Source organism: Pelmatolapia mariae, linkage group LG3_W (genome assembly GCF_036321145.2).
Source record: "Pelmatolapia mariae isolate MD_Pm_ZW linkage group LG3_W, Pm_UMD_F_2, whole genome shotgun sequence".
Taxonomy (NCBI): Eukaryota; Metazoa; Chordata; class Actinopteri; order Cichliformes; family Cichlidae; genus Pelmatolapia; species Pelmatolapia mariae.
Window position 1 is genome coordinate 28,053,161 of NC_086229.1, and position 23,331 is coordinate 28,076,491.

Below are 23,331 nucleotides of genomic sequence, written 5' to 3' on the forward strand. Positions count from 1 at the left end.
ACCCTCCTCATCCTCACTGGGACTGATTATTGATGTGAACCAGAAAGAGTTTCATGGCATTAAAGATTTACTGAGGAAGCTTTGATTTCATTCTTTATTCTTTCAGTTTGTTTTTTTGAATGTTTTTTTTTTTGGAATGGTTTCATGCTGTTTGCATTTAGTGAGCTGATTTTTCTTGTGTGCAGAATGAAGATGAAGCTCATGGGTTTTTGAATTAAAAAACAAAATGTTTCTTCTCGATGTTAAATTATTTCTTTTTTATAGAGCAGCAAAATTGAAAAACAAAATAAAAATCTGGTTTAAAAGAAGGCTGATAAAAGTAATGTAAGGCACAGGAACCTGAAGAAACTCCTTAAGGGAACAAAGGACAGCTCCTGTAACATCAGGAAATACTCTGATTACATTTTAAGAAAAGACTCATAACAAGTCACTGACTGAGCCTGAACGATATTCACATTGGCAAACTTCCTCAGAACCCTCTCAGAGAGGAATAATTCAACATAAGTTAAATCACACTTTAATTAATAAACAGTGTGACAATAAACAGTGTAAGCGCAAAACATAAACAATAACTGGGCACATTTTTGTTGTGTGGGGATTTTTTTTTTTAATTTTTTGATATAGATTCTTTTTAGCATGTTGTGATCTGCTCAGCGTTTGCATTAAAGCTGAGATGTATTTTAGAAAAATGCAGAGGAAGATAAGATAAGATAACCTTTATTAGTCCCACACATGGGAAGTGGACAGTGCAAAGCTATATAGCAAAAATTAGAGAACACTGGAATAGAATAAGAATAAGATACTGTACGCAACTGTACAGAATAGAATAAAATAAAATACTATATACAGTAGGATAAAAATAGAATACACATGCTATATACAATTAAGTAAAAACTACAACTTTGTCAGAAAAGAGTATTGCACTTAGTCTTATTGCACATGTGTGTGTGTGTGTGTGTGATCAGTTGAAGTCTTTGTTGTGGAGTCTGACAGCAGTGGGGAGGAAAGACCTGCGAAATCTCTCCGTCCCACATTGTGGGTGCCGCAGCCTGCCACTATAGGAGCTGCTCAGTGCTGTCAGAGTCTCCTGCATGGGGTGGGAGATGTTGTCCAACAGTGAGGACAGCTTAGCCACCATTCTCCTGTCACTCACCACCTCCACTGGGTCCAGAGGGCATCCTAGAACAGAGCTGGCCCTCCGGATCAGCCTGTTCAGTCTCTTCCTGTCCCCAGAAGAGATGCTGCTGCCCCAGCAGACCACACCATAAAAGATGGCTGAGGCCACCACAGAGTCATAGAAGGTCTTCAGGAGTGGGCCCTTCACTCCAAAAGACCGCACAACTCTGTGAAAACGACTGAAAACGCTAGTGTGGACGCGGAGCGTTTTCAGACGAAAACACCGTTTTCAAATCTATCCGGGCTAGTGTGGACGTAGTCTTAATTTCTGCAGTAATCCATGGTTTGTTGTTAGAGAAACACCGCACAGTCCTGGCAGGTACGGTGTTATCCACACAGAAGTTAATATAATCCGTGATGCATATCACAAGGCTGTCAGTGTCCTCTCCGTGGTCGTCACAGATCACCTCCCACACAGTCGACTCAAAACAATCCTTAAGAGCCTCCTCGCTCTCCTCCAACCATCTCTGCACTGTGCTGGTGGCTGGTGGCTCCCTGCGCACTAAGGGCTCATACACAGAGACAAGGTGCACCAGGTTGTGATCAGATCTGCCCAGGGGAGGGAGAGGTGATGAACTGTATGCCTCTTCAGCATTGGCATACACTCACGCCCAGGTTTACACCATCTGTCGTTCACAAACACTGCCAGTCCCCCTCCTTTCCTCTTACGCTCTCTCTCTCGTCCTGTCTGCCCGGAGCAGCTGGAATCCAGGTAGCGTCACGCTCATGTCCGGAGTTAGCGGTGTTAGCCAAGACTCTCTTAGAACATATACTAGAAGGAACAGAATTTATTTCATTTGACAGACTAGTTACACAATATGGGATCAACAAGAAAAGATTTTTAGAGTATCAACAAATTAAATCCATAGTAAAAAAGAGATTTAAACCAGGTCAAGTTGAACTACAAACACCACCAAGTGTGGTTCAATTTCTTACTCTTAAAACCCCCAAATTACTGTCCAAAATATACAGAATGCTTTCTAAAACAGATGAATCAATATCAGTTCCTATTGCAAAATGGGAAGCGGATTTATCAGTTAACTTAGACCAAAACTTCTGGTCTCAGATTTGCTTAAAAACCTTTCATCTAATTAGAAACCCCAGTCTTCAATTAATTCAATACAAAATACTACATAGAGTACACTATACAGGTCATAGGATGTTCAAGATGGGCTTTACATCTACCAACAACTGCTCACACTGCCAAACCAATTCACCGGACAATTATATCCACGCTCTTTGGTTTTGTCCACCAGTTCAGAAGTTTTGGCGCGAGATATGTGAAGACTTATCAAAGTGTCTGAAATGTAACATTCCAACTTCCCCTTTAGTGTGTTTGTTGGGCAGCTTAGATAATGTCACTACGGAAAAGAATATAGCCCATATGGTTTTCACTGCCCTATGCATAGCCAAGAAAACAGTCCTCATGAACTGGAAAAATAAAAATAATCTTAATTCTAACCAATATAGAAATTATCTATTAGATTACATTAGTCTTGATACAGCCTCTGCCACCACATAAGATCAATTGCTCTCGGCTCCTTTGATCAGCTCCATCACCTAGTGGGGGTGGGGGGTCATAGTTTGGTCCCGCCTTCACTGTTGTGATGGGTGTGGGGTCAGGGACGGGCTTAGGGCATCGGGGGGTTCCCCAGGAGCATCTTCCTTGGGGGGCTCAACCCGGGGTAGCGGTCATGGCCAATTAGGGGCTCTGTTGGCTCTTGGGTGACGGTTTCCTCGTGGCTGCGTGCAGCAGGGCTAGGGGAGGATCTGTGCTGACGGACGTGGGTTACTGACCTGGTAGCCTGGCTGCCCCTGGGTGGGTCCGGGACGGGCGTGAGGTTCTGGGGGCGCTCCGTCTCTGGGCCGGGGCCCTGGCCGGGCCTCAGGGGCTGGGTCCTGGTTGGTGTGTTGCCGGGGTTGTGGGCGGGTGGGTGTATGGGGGCCCGGCCCTGGCGCAGGGTGCCGCCGGTGCATCGAGCCACCTGGGGGGCTCTTCAACTGGTGGGGGAGGTTGTCACATCTTGCAGGAGCTTTCCTCTCTTCAGGAACTCTCTCTGCAGGAGGGGGAGATACAGGAGAGGTGGAGGAAGATCTCAGCCTGGGCGTCTATTGTCTAGTGTAGTCTGGAAGATGAGTGGATGATGGAATGGGTGCAGTTTTCTCTGTGGTGGGGTCGGGTGGACTGTCCCGGGCTCTGTGGGGCCGGGCAGCGCTGCCGCGCTGGGCCCCGGTCCGGATGGGCCTGGGCCCCCCTTTCCCTGGCGGGTTGCAGAGTATGGGGGTGCCTACTGGGGCCAGCGGGGGAGCTGGCCCCAGGGAGGGGTTACTTGCCCCTCCCTTCCTTCCCTCCCCATCTCCAGCTGCCTCCCTCTTCCCGCTCCACCACAATCACCCACACATGCAGGGCCTTGGGGTAGGGTTGTGTCACCAGGGTGCAGGGGAGGCATCCCCCCTCTCTGTCCCCTTCTGGCTGCCTCTGCCTCAATTTTATCCCACACCTTAGACATTCACATTACTCACACTCTCATTACACATACATATCTTGGGGGTGGGCACGCCACACAGAATTCAAATTACCATCAGGGTGTACACCTCACCCCTGGCCTCGTTGCCCACCTCTCAATTTTAAATACACGTAGACAGTGAGGGCTAGCAGAAGGGGCTATGCGCTTACCTGCTTCTCTGGCAGGTAGCTCCATGCCCTCCTGGGTTTTAAATGCACCTTAGAGCACACATGCATCAACACTACATATGAGCGGGTGGAGGGAGGTTTGGAGTCTTCACACACCCCCGTTCTCTGCGGCCTGCTGGAGCGGGGGGGCTGGGAGGAGGAGTTGGCCGTCCGACTGAGGTCTGGAATGTGGGGCCTCCCTGCTGCTACGGAGTCGGGGCGGTCTGCTTCTCCCCACCGCAGGGAAAAGGGTAACACCACCTGGGTCTGGGTGCAGTTTCCCCCTCCAGGGGCAAGGGTACCCAGACCCGGTTCCTAGAGTACGCTTGGGGAGAGTGATTGTGTGTACAGCGTCTCTTTATGTCTGTCTCCACTTTGGTTGAGTGTGGAATAATTGCTTATGAGAGCATGAGGGTGGGAATGGATGTTTGTATCTGTGTGTGTCTGTATGTCTGTGTCTATATGTCAGGTTGGGTATCAGACGCCACCTCTCTGGGGACATCTCAGGCCCTCCAAGGTTTGGAGGCCTATCTCCCCCCACCACTTCCCCTGCTGGTGGCGGACGCCCTCAGACATCGGTGCGTTGGTGGTTCTGTGTGTCCGGGGGTGGGCGCCCAGGTACACACCGGCTCACTCCTTGGCGGCTGCTTATCGGGGCCTGGAGCCTGGGGCTCGCTCGGGCCACTTCGGAGGCGGGGTGCCCTCGGCCTCTCGGCCCAGAGCTCGGTCACTCAGGCACAGCTGGCTGCCGGCGGAGCTCACGGGCACGTCACTGCAACCCCCCCTGGCTTCTGCTCCGCGGCTGCTGAGTGACCCCTCATCTGGGACTCTCCTCAGCTCTTTCTGGGATAGTGACGCAGCTGCCCCCCTGTTGGTCTTCCTTGGTCTCTTGTGTTCTGGGGGCCTCTGGATGTCTAGAGTTTTGATCTCCTCCATACCTGCGTCATGCCCTGGAGGACGGGGCAGTGGCCCCCCACACCCTCTAGCAGATCATTACATGAAGGAACCTTTTAAAAAAAAAAAAACAAGCGCGTCCATGCTCACAGGTGTACACACAGGTGATCACACACACAAACTACACCCTTTTTGGCTCCTACCTCAAAGCACACTGTGCGCTGTCCATCTTACGTGCTGCACAATAATGTTTAATATTTAGTATTTACTGTCATATTCCCATAGATCATTGTGATGATGTTTATTACCCTCGTTTTCTTCTGCTTGCTTTCTTCTTTCTTTCTCAACAGGTGATCCAGGTGATCGATATATGTATTTTTTGTCTGCTTATTCTGTTGGTTTTTTTTTTTTTGCCCTTTTTCCCCATCCCTCTTCCCCGCTGTTTTTCTTTCCCTCTTTCTTTCTCCCCTTTCCTTCCCCCAGTCAAGTCTGTCCCGTATTCAGCAAGTGAAAATAAAATAAACAATAAAAGGTGAATCAAATGGACCATTACGGCAAGGCTGGGATGATCCATTTGGTAAAGTAAATTCGTTGGGCATCTTTCTTCGCCTTTAGACAATAATTCTGATGGCAAAAGAACCAAACGGGACAGGTTAAAAAGAGAAAAAAAAAAAAAAAAGCCAAGACTCTCTTAACATCATGATAAGGGTGACCATATTTTAATTTCCAAAAAAGAGGACACTTGGCTCAGTCATTAAGAACTTGCTTAAAGAAACATATTTAACATATTTAAACGATGCCTTCTCTGTGCGGTTAATGAATTGTGAATTGTAAACTATGTCATATAGGCTTTTACAAGTCAACAAGTGCAAAAAAAACTTAAAAGTCCCTGAATTAAATAATAGTACAGAAATAATGCCTCATCTGCATAAGAAAAAATACCAGCACTGGGTCGGTACGAGGGAAACTTCTTTTGCAGTTCTTCTGAAAAGATACACTTGCGCTTTGGGATCTTTTAAACATTATTACACGCGTTGCTGTGCGCTGTCTGTCCCGTCTGTGAGCGCAGAACAACTCACAAAGCAGCAGTTCGGGGATGACGTCACACGCATGGGTCCTCTGTCAGAATATAGGAAAACACGGACATTTTTATCAATCTCGAAAATCCCCCCGGACGCCCCGGACAGAACGTGAAAAGTGGACATGTCCGGGGAAAAGAGGACGGTTGGTCACCCTAATCATGATGCTAAATTGCGTACTCCCTCTATGACCAGGTTAGCGACGTGGGCTCATCCATCTTATTGGGCAAAGATCTTACGTTTCCAATGATTACAGAAGGGAGAGATGGTCTATAACGTCTACTTCTCAGGTGACGGCGCTCCCTCCCAGCACGACACCCCCATCTTTTCTTCCTCAGCTTGCTGGGAATGTCGAGTCTGTCCGCCGGTGTCGTGCCAAACTAGGTATCCCCGACAGAATTTGTTTCCCCTGCGTCGGGACCTTGGCACAACATTGGACGGGATTATTTCAATAAAGCAATGACATTTTCACTGATCATTATTTGTATCCTTCTATAACTGTACAAACTGTACTGAGCTACAACCTTCAAAATTTCAGGAGCAATAAGTCTTTGGACAGGGGGAACAAATTGTGGCAGGATCAGCCTGATATTATTTGTATCCCACTGTAACTTTACTGTATAAAGAGATTACATCTCCAAAATTTCAGGAGTAGTAACTCATTATAAGATGTGTTTGTGAACTAAAAATCAAGAATGTGGGATATTGTTTGTCCATGATTTCAAAAGGCCAGTGCATGCTCCCGACTTTTCCACATTTTGTCACATTACAGCCACAAACATGAATCAGTTTTATTGGAATTCCACGTGAAAGACCAATACAAAGTGGTGTACATGTGAGAAGTGAAACAAAAATCATACATGATTCCAAACATTTTTTACAAATAAATAACTGAAAAGTGGGGTGTGCGTAATTATTCAGCCCCCTGAGTCAATACTTTGTAGAACCACCTTTTGCTGCAATTACAGCTGCCAGTCTTTTAGGGTATGTCTCTACCAGCTTTGCACATCTAGATACTGAAATCCTTGCCCATTCTTCTTTGCAAAACAGCTCCAGCTCAGTCAGATTAGATGGACAGCGTTTGTAAACAGCAGTTTTCAGATCTTGCCACAGATTCTCGATTGGATTTAGATCTGGACTTTGACTGGGCCATTCTAACACATATGTTTTGTTTTAAACCATTCCATTGTTGCCCTGGCTTTATGTTTAGGGTCGTTGTCCTGCTGGAAGGTGAACCTCCGCCACAGTCTCAAGTCTTTTGCAGACTCCAAGAGGTTTTCTTCCAAGATTGCCCTGTATTTGGCTCCATCCATCTTCCCATCAACTCTGACCAGCTTCCCTGTCCCTACTGAAGAGAAGCACCCCCAGAGCATGATGCTACCACCACCATATTTGACAGTGGGGATGGTGTGTTCAGGGTGATGTGCAGTGTTAGTTTTCCGCCACACATAGGGTTTTGCATTTTGGCCAAAAAGTTCCATTTTGGTCTCATCTGACCAGAGCACCTTCTTCCACATGTTTGCTGTGTCCCCCACATGGCTTGTGGCAAACTGCAAACGGGACTTCTTATGGTTTTCTGTTAACAATGGCTTTCTTCTTGCCACTCTTCCATAAAGGCCAACTTTGTGCAGTGCACGACTAATAGTTGTCCTATGGACAGATTCCCCCACCTGAGCTGTAGATCTCTGCAGCTCGTCCAGAGTCACCATGGGCCTCTTGGCTGCATTTCTGATCAGCGCTCTCCTTGTTCGGCCTGTGAGTTTAGGTGGACGGCCTTGTCGTGGTAGGTTTACAGTCAGTGGCGGTCCTAGCATGTTTGGCGCCCTGGGCAAACATTCCCTCTGGCGCCCCCCCCACCACACACACACCAACACACACATAAAACATATTAAGGATTGTACATTAACATAAAACTGTTGTTGGAACCATACTGAATTTCACCAGAGAAACACACACACATATGAAGAGAGAGCGAGTATGCATAGTATGCAAACAGCTACCGGACAGCCATCATAATTCGTCATACAATGACAACAGGACAAATCAACAATGGACAATGACTAATTAATATTAAAATCTGTAACATAATGTATTGTTTGGAGTTTAGTCTGTTACTGTTACTATTTTTACCATTTCTTCTTGGAGCAACTGTAATCCACATAATTTCCTTAGGGGTTGATATTAAAGTATTCTGACTCTGATTCTGTTTGTGTCCGGATACATGACCTGCCATTATCCAATGACACATCTGCTTACCTCTATCTTGTGCTCGTTTCTCCTCCTCTTCTTTACTATTTTTTCTAAACTGAGCACCTGATGGCTTTGAACTTTTCTTGTCCATCTTGGTTTTAATTTTGCACTCCAGTATGAACACAAGTCCCCCAACTCGAGGATCACCACAACATAACCTAATAGACCTGCACCTTAGTTCACAGATTCACTTTGTCTAAGGTTTATTTCTGGGATTTCACACAACCCAGGATTCAAATCATGAATACATAATGGGCTTGGATTTACATCATTATGAATGAAATGTGCTCTATTTGGGAGCAGCAGGTCTCCCTCCCCTTTTGATGGGTTATGTGTGAGAGACTTTAAATCATCAAACTGTAAATTTTAAATTGTTATTGATCCCTTTACCCCGAGTCCTAAAGTGTATATTTATTTTCTTACTCTTCTTATATTTATTGTTTGTTTACTTGCACTGCTGTAACTGGAGCCTCGTCGTCTCGTCTCTCTATATACTGTACTGTATGTAGCGGAGAAGACAATAAAGTTTACTTTGACTTCAGCAGCGAGCAGGCACACCGAGGGCTCTCGAGCTCACTTTTCGCGTACAGAATTTCGAAAAAACATCGGTGCAAATTTCTGAATGATGGCTTGAACAGTGCTCCGTGGGATGTTCAAGGCTTGGGAAATCTTTTTGTAGCCTAAGCCTGCTTTAAATTTCTCAATAACTTTATCCCTGACCTGTCTGGTGTGTTCTTTGGACTTCATGGTGTTATTGCTCCCAATATTCTCTTAGACAACCTCTGAGGCCGTCACAAAACAGCTGTATTTGTACTGACATGATGACAGGTGCACTCTATTTAGTCATTAGCACTCATCAGACAATGTCTATGGGCAACTGACTGCACTCAGACCAAAGGGGGCTGAATAATTACGCACACCCCACTTTTCAGTTATTTATTTGTAAAAAATGTTTGGAATCATGTATGATTTTCTTTCCACTTCTCACGTGTACACCACTTTGTATTGGTCTTTCACGTGGAATTCCAATAAAATTGATTCATGTTTGTGGCTGTAATGTGACAAAATGTGGGAAAGTTCAAGGAGGCCAAATACTTTTGCAAGCCACTGTAGTTTGGACACCGGCAATACTGCTGCGGGACGCAGCGCTAACAGCTGATCCATACGGTAAACAAAGGATCCCTGCACTGGGTCCCCAAACACGGGTTTTTCTCTGTTTTTTTCCAAAAGTGGAAAAAAACAGAGAAAAACGACCAAGACTAGCACAAAATGGTAGAACATGATTGCAGAGTCTAATTGCTAATACTTTAGTTATGAAAAATTCAGAGAAAATAAAGATGAGAAAGAAAGAAAGAAACTCAGAATGAGCGGAGCTGCTGTAACAGGCTGCCACACGGGGGGAAGGGAACCAACAAAACAAAAACAATAAATTAAAACAACAACGACAACAAAAGGGAACAAAGTGCACAATGTTAGCTTACAAATTACAAGCTGAGTAGCAATCAATGTGGATGTTAAGAAGTCAAACATTTATTTTAATATATTGATAACATGTGATTGCACAGGCTTTAGTGTAAGGCAGGGATGTTGAACTCCAGGCGTTAAGGCCCGGTGTCCTGCAGGTTTTAGATATCACCCTGTTTCAACACACCTGAATCAAATCATTTGTTCATTTACAGGCTTCTGAAGGACTTCAAGACATGTTGAGGAGGTAATTTATCCATTTGGATCAAGTGTTGGATCAAGGACACATCTAAAATCTACAGTTCGACACCTGTGGTGTAAGGTGTTCTCAGCTTCCACAACAACCAGCCAGGCTCCAAAGACTACCTGATTCAGTTTTGTGTTACTGAGTGCTGAAAACCCGCCTCAGCAGCTGGTTGGTCTGTCTGAGCTCAGATACTGAAAAGTCCTTTTGTTGACTTCACATTGAGAGTTCAGAATATAGCCCCCAGACTTCAAACTACAGTTTATTTAATCACCTTCAGGCCATGACACTGTTAATTATTGGTTTTATAAATTCATTGTTGGGTCGCAAATTTTGAAGCCAATATGATAACCTCATTCTGCCAATGATGTGGAGGTCCAGCTTTTCATATCCAATTAGATCTTCTGGGAAAGAGTAGAATTTTTAACAAAGAGTTTATTAAACAATGTCATATGAACAGCAAAATGGTGCATTACAGCAAAACAACACATAGCAAAGCAAGCAAAGCTAACCCTGGTGTAGAGCCTTTTAGCACAAACAGCAGAGACACACAAAGTGAAAGACAGGAAAAAAAAAGCAGGTCGGGGCATGTCTGACCCTCCTTTATAGGAGGCCCCAACCGCTCCTCAAGCTGCTATGTAACGTTCCATTCCTTGCTTTTTACTTCGACTGTATTAATTTTAAACTAATAAGTATTTTCTCAACTCTACAAATGTCAAGATTACCCCAATTATCAATGTAAGATGTTTGTTAATACTTTTCCCCAATCAGTTATCAATCCTTCCTGTACTTTGTTCCTTTTTTAATCTGTGACACTTAAATAACTTTCCGGGAACTACTCCACAAATTTCCGTGCACTATTCCCAGCATCCAGCATCTTTAATTGGGTCCCTTTGACAGTTTTATGGCCAAAGTGAGTCCAAAAGTCTGCAAATCTACAGATATCAATCCAAGTGCGGAACAAAAACAATTAATCCTCCTGACAACTTTGTTGGGTTTGCTGCCAGAAGTAGGCTACTTTATCTGTTAAGAAAGTTTTTTTTTTTTTTTTTACAACTTTTGGCAGCCAAGACAGGCAGTGCCAAGGCCAAACCCTATGTTTGGACTTGTGACCATTGGCCATAACACAAAGGTTAGTCATTGATCCTGATTACTAAATTTCAAACACTATGGATCTGTCAGGGCTCTGTGTGCGGGCAGGCGGAGAGGAGGATCCAAACGCAGGACTCTGACACTGAATTGTAACTTAAAACCTCAGCTTTATTGCTGGCACGAAAACAAAACATAGACTTAGCAAAGGTACTGAAATACTGAATACTGAAATACTGACACAGAAACACACAGGCATAGTCTGATGGTACGACGCGACAGAGACCAAAGGAAACACAGGGCTTATATACACATGGCAGTAATCAAGGGATGAGAGACAGGAGGGAAACACACCTGGGAGAAATCAGAGCTGACGGGACAGGGGAAACGTAAACTGAACACACTCACATGAGACGGGGACCTTCAGAATAAAACAGGAAGCACATGACAGACAGAGACACAGACGCAGACTCATAAGCAAGCGCAATAACATCACGGACCGACAGAAGACCAAACACAGGCCACCTAACTAAACATGAGGGCAAGCTAACAAAACCCAAACCAAAAATACTCATCATCATCGGCAAAGGAACAGAACACAATTACAATCAAAACAGCATCACCAGAGGATAAGAAATGATCCATAATGCAAAAATAAACCAAAGCATAAGAAACTCAAAATACTGGGTCCAACGGACCCAGAACCGTGACAGGATCAACAGGTGCTCATACAAGTGGCACAGACTTCATTAATATAATTGCAGATAATATTTGACCTAAATATGTGGGTCCTGTGATTTTTAGCTGTAGGTTAAATGCTTAACACAGTGATTCCAACACATAAAACACCCCAGTGTAAGTGTATGTCATGTACACATAAAAATACTCCATTGTAAGTATATACATATTGTATACAAGAATATATAATTACATATTATATATGTGAGTATATATATCATTATATTATATATGTGAGTGTATGTCCAGTGTATATATGTATATATTTCATTAAAAAATCCCCAACACCATCAAAGTCTTGTGTAACTTCCTTCTGAAAGAAGGCACTTGCTGAGCTGTTGTTATGTCTGCTCTTGCTCCTCACTCCTCTCTTTCTTACATCTTTGTGACATTATCATTTTTTCTCTCCCTGGGAAATAAAGCAAGTGTACCTTTAGCTAACAGGACAAACTGAAAAAGCACAAACACTTTGCGTGTGTGTTGATGTTTATTGAGCTATTAAAAGTTTCATTTGAAACTACATGCCTTAAAAAAAATGTTTACGCTCTCTCCACTTCTGCAGAACCAGCTTGATGCCGAGTAATGTGACCACATCTTTATTGACATCTGCACCATGAACCCATGACTGATATTAGAAGTGAAAAAATGTGCTGAGGGTGTAAACTGTGAGCTGTGGGATGTTTCGGCGTTCTCTGACTGACGCACACAAAACGAAAGAAAAAAGTTCTACACATATTTATTTTTTATCTAGACTTCATAATATGTTTAAGTCAGTTATTACATGATTTTCAAGTTAAATGAATAGAATGATTTTGGTCTTTTTTGGTATTTTAAAGGAAGTCTGTACGTGTTAGAGTAGTTCCAGCTGAATAAATTAAAGATCACTTCCTGGTTTCCTGTCAAGGAGTTCCTCCCGCTAACAGATGATGCTGGAGATCATGTGACATGTCCTCTGGTTTTTAGCGCTGTGCTCAGTCAGACTGTCAGAGTTTGTCAGAAGAAATCAAGATGGATTCATTTTATTTCTGCTTCAGCCTCTTCTTCATCATCCTCTGCAGAGCAGGTATTATAAATACACTCATCGATAATCTGATCACATGTATAAATAAAGTTAAGTCTAAATGAGTAAGAGATGAAATGAAAATAACATATGAGCTGGGATGAGTTTTTTTAGCCACAGGAGCTTTTTGTCTGTGACCTGTGATGATCCTCCTCTTCCTTTCAGAGCTGGTTCCACTTCTTCAGTGATCATTTAGTTTCACAGAGTAACAGCTGGATCCATGAAGGCATCCAGTGTATAAATCGCACGGGAATATTTCACATAACTTATTTAACTGTCAAATGAGATCAAATACAAAGATCATCCCAGCACTTTAACTTTTTTTACATTTTCAGAAAATAATAATAATCAATACAACAGTCAGCAGATTAATCACTCATTGAAAGTAACTGTTAGCCTTAGTGCATTGCAAAATCCATCTAGCTAGCTAACTAGCTGTATGCTATATGATATACATGGGTGTGTGTTTATGTGTATTTATACTAGAAGCTGGAGATACGACCATGACATAAGAATTAATTAATTTGAATGGCTGCAACTGCCAGGAGTTAGATTGTGTAGTCATTCACTGAAAAAAAGACCATGTTGGATTTACTTAATTCAATAGTGGACATTGGTTGCACACAATTGTTTTGCTTTGGCAGAAACTTAAACAACTTAGTTAAATTAACACAAGTTTTTCATATTCAATAAACCTGTGCAATTTGTGTTGATTAAACGTGATTGAAACATGTTTAGATGAAGTAAGTTGAACTCTTGCAATATTTAAATCGTTCACGATTTTGTCATTTTATTCCAAAACTATTCAATAGCTTTTACCCCAATACTACATGGTCACTTAAATACTACATGTTATCTTCATATTACATAATGTTCAATTTAGTCTAGAGTCTGGTTAACCTAAAAATTAAATGGATTTACAACAATTATCATTCTCCTATCTTTATCCGAGAGACAAGGGGGCTGGGGCATAACCCTGAAGTGATAGATTAAGAGGCAGGGTACACCCTGGACAGCTCACCAGTCTATCACATAGAGACAAACAACCATTTGTATTTACATTCATGGGCAATTTGGAATCACCAGTTAACCTAACTCTAATAACTGCATGATTTTTAACTGTGAGAGGAAACCAGAATACCCGGAAAGAACCAAGTGCAAACTAGCCAGATTGCAGATTTGAACCCAGGACCTTCTTGCTGTGAGGCAACAGCACTGACCACCACACCACCAATCCAGGACTGGCAAAAGGAGGAAAGCTATGATAAACCACAATAAATAGCGATAGCATACACGTGGTGTGTGTGTAGTTGTCTGCCTCTTATATCTCCAGTGATTTTCCTGCAGTTTGAAATCTCATGTGATCTTGTGAATTTCATGAGTCCAGCAACTAACCACTCTTACACTGTAAAATCTAATTAGTTCCCAGAACTCAAAAAAATTATGGAAACTCGTTGCCTCAAAAAAATTGAGTAAAGCTTAGCTAAAAATGACTAAGTTAGGACAACTTATTTACTTTGAGTACTCTGTACAAGCTCATTTTTTCCCAGAACTCAAAGAAATTGGATCAAGTTTACGTAAGATGACCAAGTTAGGGCAACTTACTCATTTTGAGTACACTGTACAGCCTTGTTAGTTCCCAGAACTCAAAAAAATTATGGAAACTCGTTGCCTCAAAAAAACTAAGTAAAGCTTACTTAAGATGACTGTTAGGACAACTTATACATTGCAAGTCTGCAGTATTAAGAATAACTTGATATTTCTGACTGTACAATACTAATTGTTTACCTACTGACAAACATGTTAAGTTCAACTAAATGAAAAAACAATTTGTGGTAACCTGAATATGATTAAAAATAATTAACAACAATTTTTGTAATGATGTTAAAATGAGCCCAACTTTTATTTTCAAACACAACAAAGTACAACAGCCAACATACTGGACATGTTCTGCTGAACAACAAACAATTATATTGCCATCACTGTTATAATCTTACAATGAAACAAAGTCTCAGATGTAATTATTCTGAAAATAAGTTTAGGCCTACCACAAGTTTGTTTTGTACTTACATTACTTATATAATCAAAATAAAATATTTGTTGTTCTGTCACAAGTGCAGTCTCTAATTTAAACAACACATTTGTTTTTCATTCCAACACAGGAGCTGGAATGTTGTATTATTTTAAGGATGCTTGTTTCCAGTCCAGGCATTACTGCCTGAATGACTGTCATGGATCGAGGTGATCCAAATGTAGGTGCAGAAGAAAGTCTTTAACTTCCTTTTAGTACAGTGGCAGTGGATGTGGGTTGGAGATGCAATGAGCTTTAACCTGCAGGCGACCATCTTCACTGACCACACCATCTGTGACGGAGGACTCATCTCTCCTGTTGTCCTGCAAGCAAACAATCATATTTTTGGAACATGAACTTAATTGCTTTCTTAAAACATTTTTTTCTGCATTTGGTATAGAACAGACTACAATTTAGACAATCTCAGGCTCCCTCCCCACCGGAGAGGTGACATTCAATGTCCCAAATTGTTAGTCTGGATAGCCCTGACCACCACCCAACACACAATAATGTCATGAAAGCATCATTTTAAAAAAGGGCTATGCAAACATGGCCAATAACTTTCATTCTAATGATGTGCAAAATGATTTTGGGCAGAAAACAGATTTTGCTGTTAGAAAACTTGCAGACTTCACTATATACAGTGTAGACCCTCTAAACTAAGTTTGGGGGATGTGATCTTTCAAGAAATGCAGACCAAACTGTTGTTGTTTGTTTACTTACACAGCATGTCTTGTAGAATTAACTGTGGTCACCAGCAACAGCATAGTGCAGTCATATCTCAAGTCTAATAACAGAAGACAGGAAAAGATCAGTAAAGAAACAACTTCCCCAAACCAAAGCACAAACAAAACAATAAGTAAAAAAGGCTGATCTAAAGTATGATTAAAGTTCAGCCTGATTAATATAAATGTCACTGACAGTTGCTAATATATTGGAAAACCAAAATACTTACTGATGTCTTTCTGTCCAGCAACAGGAGTGCTGGTCCCGAACCTCAAAGACAGTAAGAAGCAAGCAGAGGGAGAAAAAACAGAACATTTTTCAGAAACTGATTTGATCCTTAATGGCTGTGCAATCATTGTAACATACAGTTTGCTTATGTTGTTAAATAAAGGCTAGATTTGACATTAATAGATGCCACAGATGTTCTAAAGCTGCCACAAAGCATGAAGAAAAAATAGACGTCTCCGAAAACGTCGGAGCATTTTTGCAAATATGTGATGTCTTGATAAATCGAGCAGATATTTGAAATTTACACGGCTACATTCTCGCCTGAAAATATCTTAAAAGTTTATTTTGTGACCCAGAAAAAGTAATAAGTTTTTCAGCGGCGCTCCTCCGCCATTGCCGCGCTTACAGGTACGCACAGGCTCCGAAAACCGTGGCCGACAAATGCGATCCTCCTTTTCCCCAGACTACCCTTTCTGGGTCACAAAATAACCTTTTAAGATATTTTCAGGCGACAATGTAGCTGTGTAATGCTCAAATATCTACTTAATTTATCAAAATATCACATATTTGCAAAAGTGCTTCCACGTTTTCAGAGAGCTCTGTTATCCACACCCCACACCCCCACCCCTAACGGCTGCACCTTCCGAAGAATTTTGTCTGGGCTCTTATCTCACTTATTTATTTCAAACAATCAACAGAAAATTTCACCACATAGTTTTATGTAAGGTTTTTAAGGCTGTGGTGTTAATTTTTAAATAACATGAGCCCAGCGGCAGCAGCAACGCTAGGCTAACACTAACTAGCTAGCAAGATTTTAAACCTGGTGCTAAACTAAGAGAAGCCACAAAATCAGTTTGAATAAGAGTAAACATTTACTCACCAAGTCAGTGTATCAGGTAAAAATCCACAGCAATGACAACAATAATATCTTGAGCTGAAGCTTCTCCAGGTTTGCTCAACATATTCCATAAAAAATGCACCGTGAACATGCAGACTGATCCGCGAGGGAGGAGGACGGTAGTCACGTGGCATTTTCAAACCACATCTTTCATCCTTCCGCACTGAGAAGCAAAACTTCCAGCTTACTTAGTTTTTCTAAGTTAAGACAACTCAAATAAATGGAGTTTATCAGCGTTTTTGCATAAAAAGTACTGGTAACGTATTTAAATCGAGTTCTGATAACAAATTGATAAAAATTGAGTTCAGCCTATTTAATATTTTTAATTAAACACAATATTACATTTTACAGTGTACTAGATTGTATCGTGTCATCTCAACAAGAACAAATTAAGTTGTTGAATTTGATACAAATCCTACATGATTTAATTACGTTCACCATAAAAACATGAAATTATTTTGTTCAAATTACAAGTTAGACTTTTGAAAATGTAACAACCACCCTTGCTTTATCAAATTTTTTTCGGTAAAGCATGCATGCTTTACCGAAAAAAGGCGGCTGCTCGACTTGACTGAGATGGATGCCTTCCTCAAACCACGATCTGAAGCCGTCGAGATGAAATCACATGCAGTATCGCGAGATTTAACATTGCTATATTATTCACTTACTTCACTCGAACATGATATGAACAATTTAATATACCCTCTCTGCATATCATGTAGTTTCTACACTATTTACACTTCACTTTAAAGCATGAAGCAATTGTGTTGAATACACGCAAAATGCTTACATAAATCCAAGAGATGGCCAGTCCCTTCTTTTCAGTGTTGTTAATACGATTATTTTAATCAAGAACTCTGAATAGCAATACCTGAAACTCTGATTGGTATCACCTTAGCCTCCAGTAGTACTGTGAGGAATCTTTGCATGTGTTTATACAGCACGACTGCACTTAACCATTAGCAGTCATTACGTTTTGTCTTGTCTCCCTCCTCTCATCCCCCAATGGTCTCAGAAGATGGCCCCGCCCCTCCCTGAGCCTGGTTCTGTAAGAGGTTTCTTCCTGTTCAAAGGGAGTTTCTCCTTGCCACTGTTACCATGTGCTGCATATAGGGGGTCATATGATTGTTGGAGTTTGCTGTCTAACATTTAACATTGTTTTGAGTTTTTACAATGCAAAGCACCTTAGCAGACTGCAGTTGTGAAATGGCACTATATAAATAGTGACATATTGTATTTGAAGTTATGTAACAGTGATGATGTTACTGTTGTGGTGCTCCAACAGTAGCTGTGTGTAACTCCTGACAGTAGAGATGTGTGATGTGTGTGTGGGAGGACCAGCTCAGCCTGAGTGATTCTCTGATCTTTGTGTTTCAGATGGATACGAGTATTACACTTCATCCCGCTGCCTGTTTAACTCCACTGAGCTGCGGGACATAGAGTACATCAGATCTTACTATTACAACAAGACAGAGTATGTCAGGTTTAGCAGCAGTGTGGGGAAGTTTGTTGGATACACTGAGTACGGTGTCAGGGAGGCAGACCAATGGAACAAAGACCAGGGACAAAGATCCTGGACAAGAAAGGGACAGCTCGCTGCAATGAGAGCTCAGAAGGAGACGTACTGCAAGCCAAAGATTGACTTCTGGTACCAAAGTGTTCTGACAAAAGCAGGTGAGTCAGTGTTTCTGTGACATCATCATATAAACATCATCACACTGATGTCGTCATCATTAACACAACTCCTGACTGGACTCTCTGCACAGTTTACAGCTACACTGCTGAAGGTTTAATGTGACACATTCATTAAAGCTACATGATCTCTGCTCCACATTAAAGATTCGGCCTATTTGACGTCACACTGGAGTGTCTGTGGTTTGTGGAGACCTGCTTTAAATTATTACAAAATTTATCTAAAAGAGTAATTTTCATTTTCATGTTCCAGTGAAACCCTCAGTCAGACTTCACTCCATACCCCCTGTTTATCTTAATCCGGCCATATTGGTCTGCAGCGTCTATAACTTTTACCCCAAAGAGATCAAAGTGAGCTGGTTGAGAAACGGACAGCAAGTAAGCCCTGACATCACTTCTACTGTAGAGTTTGCAAATGCTGATTGGCTCTACCAGACCCACTCCTACATGGAGTACACACCCAGGTGAGTCTAGTTCAGGCCTGCCAACAGGACTTGCTGATTGTTATTTATTCTTGTTTTTTTTTAATGTCTTCCGTCACCTGGTCAGCAGAGATTGCAATCAGTTTTCCCCTCATGTTGAGGAGCTTCGTGATCATATGTCACTCTCTCTTTTCAGTCTCACCATGTCCACTTTCTCCAGGATAGTTCCACTGTCAGCACCAAAAACCCTCCATATTCAGTTTTCAAGAAAACAGCTCTGGTCTGATCCTTGGTCGCCCCTGTATCAGACTTATTGAGCTCAGGCTGTTCTGTGACTGCAGCTCACTGACTTTAGTTTGAATAACAGCGACATCATCCACAAACAGAGATATTCACAGCTCAGCCTGTGAAGCCTGTTCCCTCTTCTCCTTTCTAATTCCTGCTACAAATAAATCCATCAATATTCCCGTTTCTGCAGAGCCGAATGTTGCAGCAGGGACAGTCTGAAAATTCAGAAGAGTGAAAACAGGAAGTCCCCAAGATTGTTTTTAACAAAGCAATAAACATGTAATGACAATTTCTTTGTTTTCACTTAGTGAATATGAACATTTCCCTACATTACCGTTCCATGTGTTGATGTCATGTCATAAATTTCAGAGAATTCCTCAAACTGAGCCTGTGATGGACTTGAGCTAAAACATCATGAACCTCCTGTTTAAGGGCCAGTGCTAAAGACTAAGCCTTTACACCTGGATGACTGAGATAGTCGAGTGCTTGGAAAACAGTTCTACAAGATGTAAAATGATGAAATTATCAAATCTTACAAGTCCATAAAAAGCATGAAGTGTATAAGTTCAAAATAATCCATGCAGCCATGCTAACTAAACCTTCCTTTCGATACTTCGGAGTACTAGAGCAGGGAATAGAATTAGGCTGGAAAACTAAAGGGAAACAAGGCCGAAAGGGACTTCAGTAACTGTAGTTCTGTGTAAGATTCAGTGATGTTGGTTTGTGTTGAAGGTCTGGAGAGAAGATCTCCTGTATCGTGGAGCACTCCAGCCTGGAGGAACCTCTGGTTACTGACTGGGGTAAATACCTGTCTTTATCTACACACCTGTAGACCTGCCTGTGTGTCTGTCCACCTGTGTGACTCTCACCTGTGTGTCCTCAGTCCCGTCCATGTCTGAATCCAAGAAACTAATTATCATTGGAGCCTTTGGGCTGCTCCTGGGTCTGGTCTTTTTCCTGGCTGGAGTCATCTACACAAGGATGTGCAGCAGAGGTCAGAACAGCACTCACACAAAGCACCAGCTCACACCAAACTAAAAAAACTCCTCGAAAATGTTGCCTGCAGAGAAGGAAAGAGCAGCCAGCAGCAGCTTTGGTAGACCCACCATTGTGGGTTGCACATGCCAGGCGTCTCTAGAGTTTGTGCTTTTCCTCACTGGATGCTGGGCTGTGGTTGCCGTCATGCCCCATGTTGTCAGCTATAATACTAGATCCCGTAGTTGTTTGTTTACCAGAACATTTACAAGTGCTTAATAATCATGCTTTTATTGTTGTCTGGTGTTCAGCCTAACACTGGGCCCCTGGCTGTATGTGGCATATCAACTGCCTGGTTTCCACATTCCACAACGCTCATAGCTCGCTGCCTAAGATGGATATACTTAGAGTCTGGACCCGTTCAACTGGTGCTGACATAACTGTCGTTTCTGAGAGTCAGGTATCTAATTCTATAGTGATTAAGATAAAGATGTGGCAGTTAGTGGATTAAACATTCATCACTCTGCTGTCCCAGAAAAGACGGTGGTGTGGGGGTCAATGTGAAGGTCTGTGTTCCTGCTCAGGTCTTGTAGTGCAGTTGGGCATCTTCTTGTTGCTACCACCTTTTAGCCCTCCTGGATTCCAGTGATATAATTCACATGAATACCTCTGCTTATTCTCTCCATCTGTTGGAGTCTGTTTATCACAAGGCAGTAAGATCTAACACACCACTGTACTTTATACTCTCTGGTTGACAGCTGAGTGAAGCTCCCCGCCACTTTCAAATCAGACAAAACTGATGTCAAACATTTGAGCCCCTGAAGTTTAATACAATAACTCCAAAAATAATAGCTACTTTACCAAAAACTAGCACAAATGTAGCACAAATGTTTGATACCAATTTTGTTTGATTTGAAGAAAGTGGGGGGGCAACTTCACTCACATCTAGTTGACTGGTTCTCATGGGCCTTACACAGGATGCTTTAGTCACACAGAGCTCGGAAAGAAGTTCACCTTTTATCTGCCTTCGTGGAACACAATATGGGACTTTGAGCTGTCTCAGTTGATTTCACTTGCAGACTTTAAAAGACATTTAACTGACTCAACAGTGGAAACAGACTATTTTAGCTATACGACTGTTTCTTTTATTGCAGTAATTTTAATGTTCGTCTGAAGCAGGTCTCTCTTTAAATGATACATCAGGTCTCAGTGGGACTACCTGTATAAACAAAGCTTAAATAAGATAAATTATAACTCTGAATTATCAGTGAAACATTGAAGAACTATGAGGGTGACAGGTCAGCAGTTTAAATCTTTGAAAGGTTTTTTTTAGATGTCACCAAATTGTTTTGGCTCCTGAACAATAAAATATTTGGTTAAAAATCCTCTAAATGTGAAGGTTTGGTAACGGATCCATAAAAACACACTGACAGTAATCACATGTGATGACAGTAAACTGACTGAATGTGGGAAACCGTGATAAGATAGATCTTTATTGTCACTGTTACCAGAACAGTGAGACATAGTTTGGCATCTCTCCATTGGCAGCTTGTAGGTTTTTAAATTCAGACTCTTTGGGTAAGAGAAAAAGATAAATAAAGATAAAACAAGTTTAAGAGGTACCTACACAGGGAATATACGTAATGCACAATAAGTGAGTGTCCAGGGTGCGAGGGGTCCTTGATGATGACAGTGCTTTTCCACTTAAGTCTGCCAGTATAAATGTCTCTGAGGGGAGTTAGTGAAGTGCCAATTGCCCGCTCTACTGCCCTCACCATCCGCTGTAGTTTCCTCTTGTCCTCTACAGTACAGCAGTTGAACCAGAGTGTGCAGCAGTAGGTCAGAAGGCTCTCGATGGTGGAGCATTAGAAGTTGAGCTTAACTTTTTATAAAGTTTGCTGTGCTGCAGGTTTAAATTGTCAATATTATGTTCCAGTGATGCCGCTGATTGATGTTCATGCCATGACGCCCCCTGGTGGTCATCATCCTGCCATGCTACTCTACAAAGTCTATGACTTCTACCCCAAAAAGGTCGCTTCTGCTAAAGTGATAGCAGCAGCTGATTTGCTTGAGAAGACTTTACCAGATGAGCTGGAGCCCAGGTGAGTCCACAGCTCTGAGTGCAGGTACAAAGGATGAGGAGGCAGATCATTTATAAAGACACACTCTGGCTTAAGGTTTTATTCATATGTGCAAGTTCTGTGGTATTTAACGATGATTATTTTCAGAATCAGAATCAGAAATACTTTATTAATCCCTAAGGAAATTATGGGTTACAGCAGGCAGCAGGGAATGAAAGTGCCAGAAACATTCAGGGCTGGATCTCTGTGTGTAACCACACGTGTGCCTGGTGATTTCCTGTATGAATTACATCACAGTAAGAACTACAGTAAATACCAGTTTACATCAGGCTCAGTGTCAGGATTGTGATGTGGATGAGTCATTCGGGGCTTTTAATTACAAACGTTCATGTTTCTGCATATTAGCAGTGGGCACATTAACAGTTTATAAAAGTGCAGTGACACTTTTATAAACTGTGATAACCGTGAAAGAGAGCAGACAGCACTATGAGACAGAAACAGGACTGCTGGATGAGCTACACTCACTAATATGAGCAGAGACAGAGCGATGCCCTGTATCATCATTAGCTAAGCTCAGTATGAGTCGTGTGTGAGGAGAACTCCTGTCTCAGCTGATGTTCTTCAGTTTCTTCTTTACTTTTAATAGAAAATGTTTCTGATTCTGTGCAGCCAAAAAGTTAAATATCATTCCTACTGTGGAAAAAAACCTATTGTTTGAAAAGCTAAATAAAAAAAAACAGGAAAACAGGTCACACCTATTTATCTACAAATTCATGACACAAGATGAGAGCCGGGGCCCTCAGGCCCCCACACCTGATTTGGTTTGTATCTGGTACTACAAACATACCAGATAAACTCAGCAGAGTCCTGAACCTGCTCAGTCTTGCTGCTACACACCAGCAGACTCTGGGACCAGCGCTGGTTATAGCAGTACAGGTCCTGGTTTAAACAGTCAGACCTGTTCTAATAATGTTTCCTCTGTCTGTGCCCCAGGACTGATGCTGGTTCCCAGTAGCTGATCCTGATTGTCGACCTGGACCTGGTTCTGGTTCTGTCCGTCAGCTGGAAGCTAAAGCAGCAGCTGCTGGAAGCTCTGTGTTTGATCCAGGCTCTTTATGTCAGGCTGAATGTGGACTGTGGTGGATCTGCTGGAGTCTCAGTGTGTTTAAAGATTTCATCATGTGTGTGTGTGCAGAGTATTGTTAGAGTCTTTACACCTGTCTGACAGCAGGAGCCAACCAGGCCCAACCAGGTGAGCTTCTTCCTGATGGACCTGAGCTGG

General features: G+C 42.2%; 2 protein-coding genes across 2 annotated transcripts in view; both read left to right on the forward strand.

Annotated features, from left to right (window-relative positions):
* The window catches only part of LOC134624309 (nucleotide-binding oligomerization domain-containing protein 2-like), a 1,192,597-nt gene that overhangs the window by 672,164 nt on the left and 497,102 nt on the right, over positions 1-23,331 (forward strand). The window lies entirely within an intron of this gene.
* Positions 12,617-23,068, forward strand: LOC134624347 (H-2 class II histocompatibility antigen, E-S beta chain-like). The gene is made up of 6 exons (XM_063469332.1): positions 12,617-12,671; positions 17,969-18,265; positions 18,537-18,747; positions 19,726-19,793; positions 19,877-19,987; positions 23,043-23,068. The coding sequence occupies exons 1-6, from the start codon at positions 12,617-12,619 to the stop codon at positions 23,066-23,068; spliced, it is 768 nt and encodes a 255-aa protein (XP_063325402.1).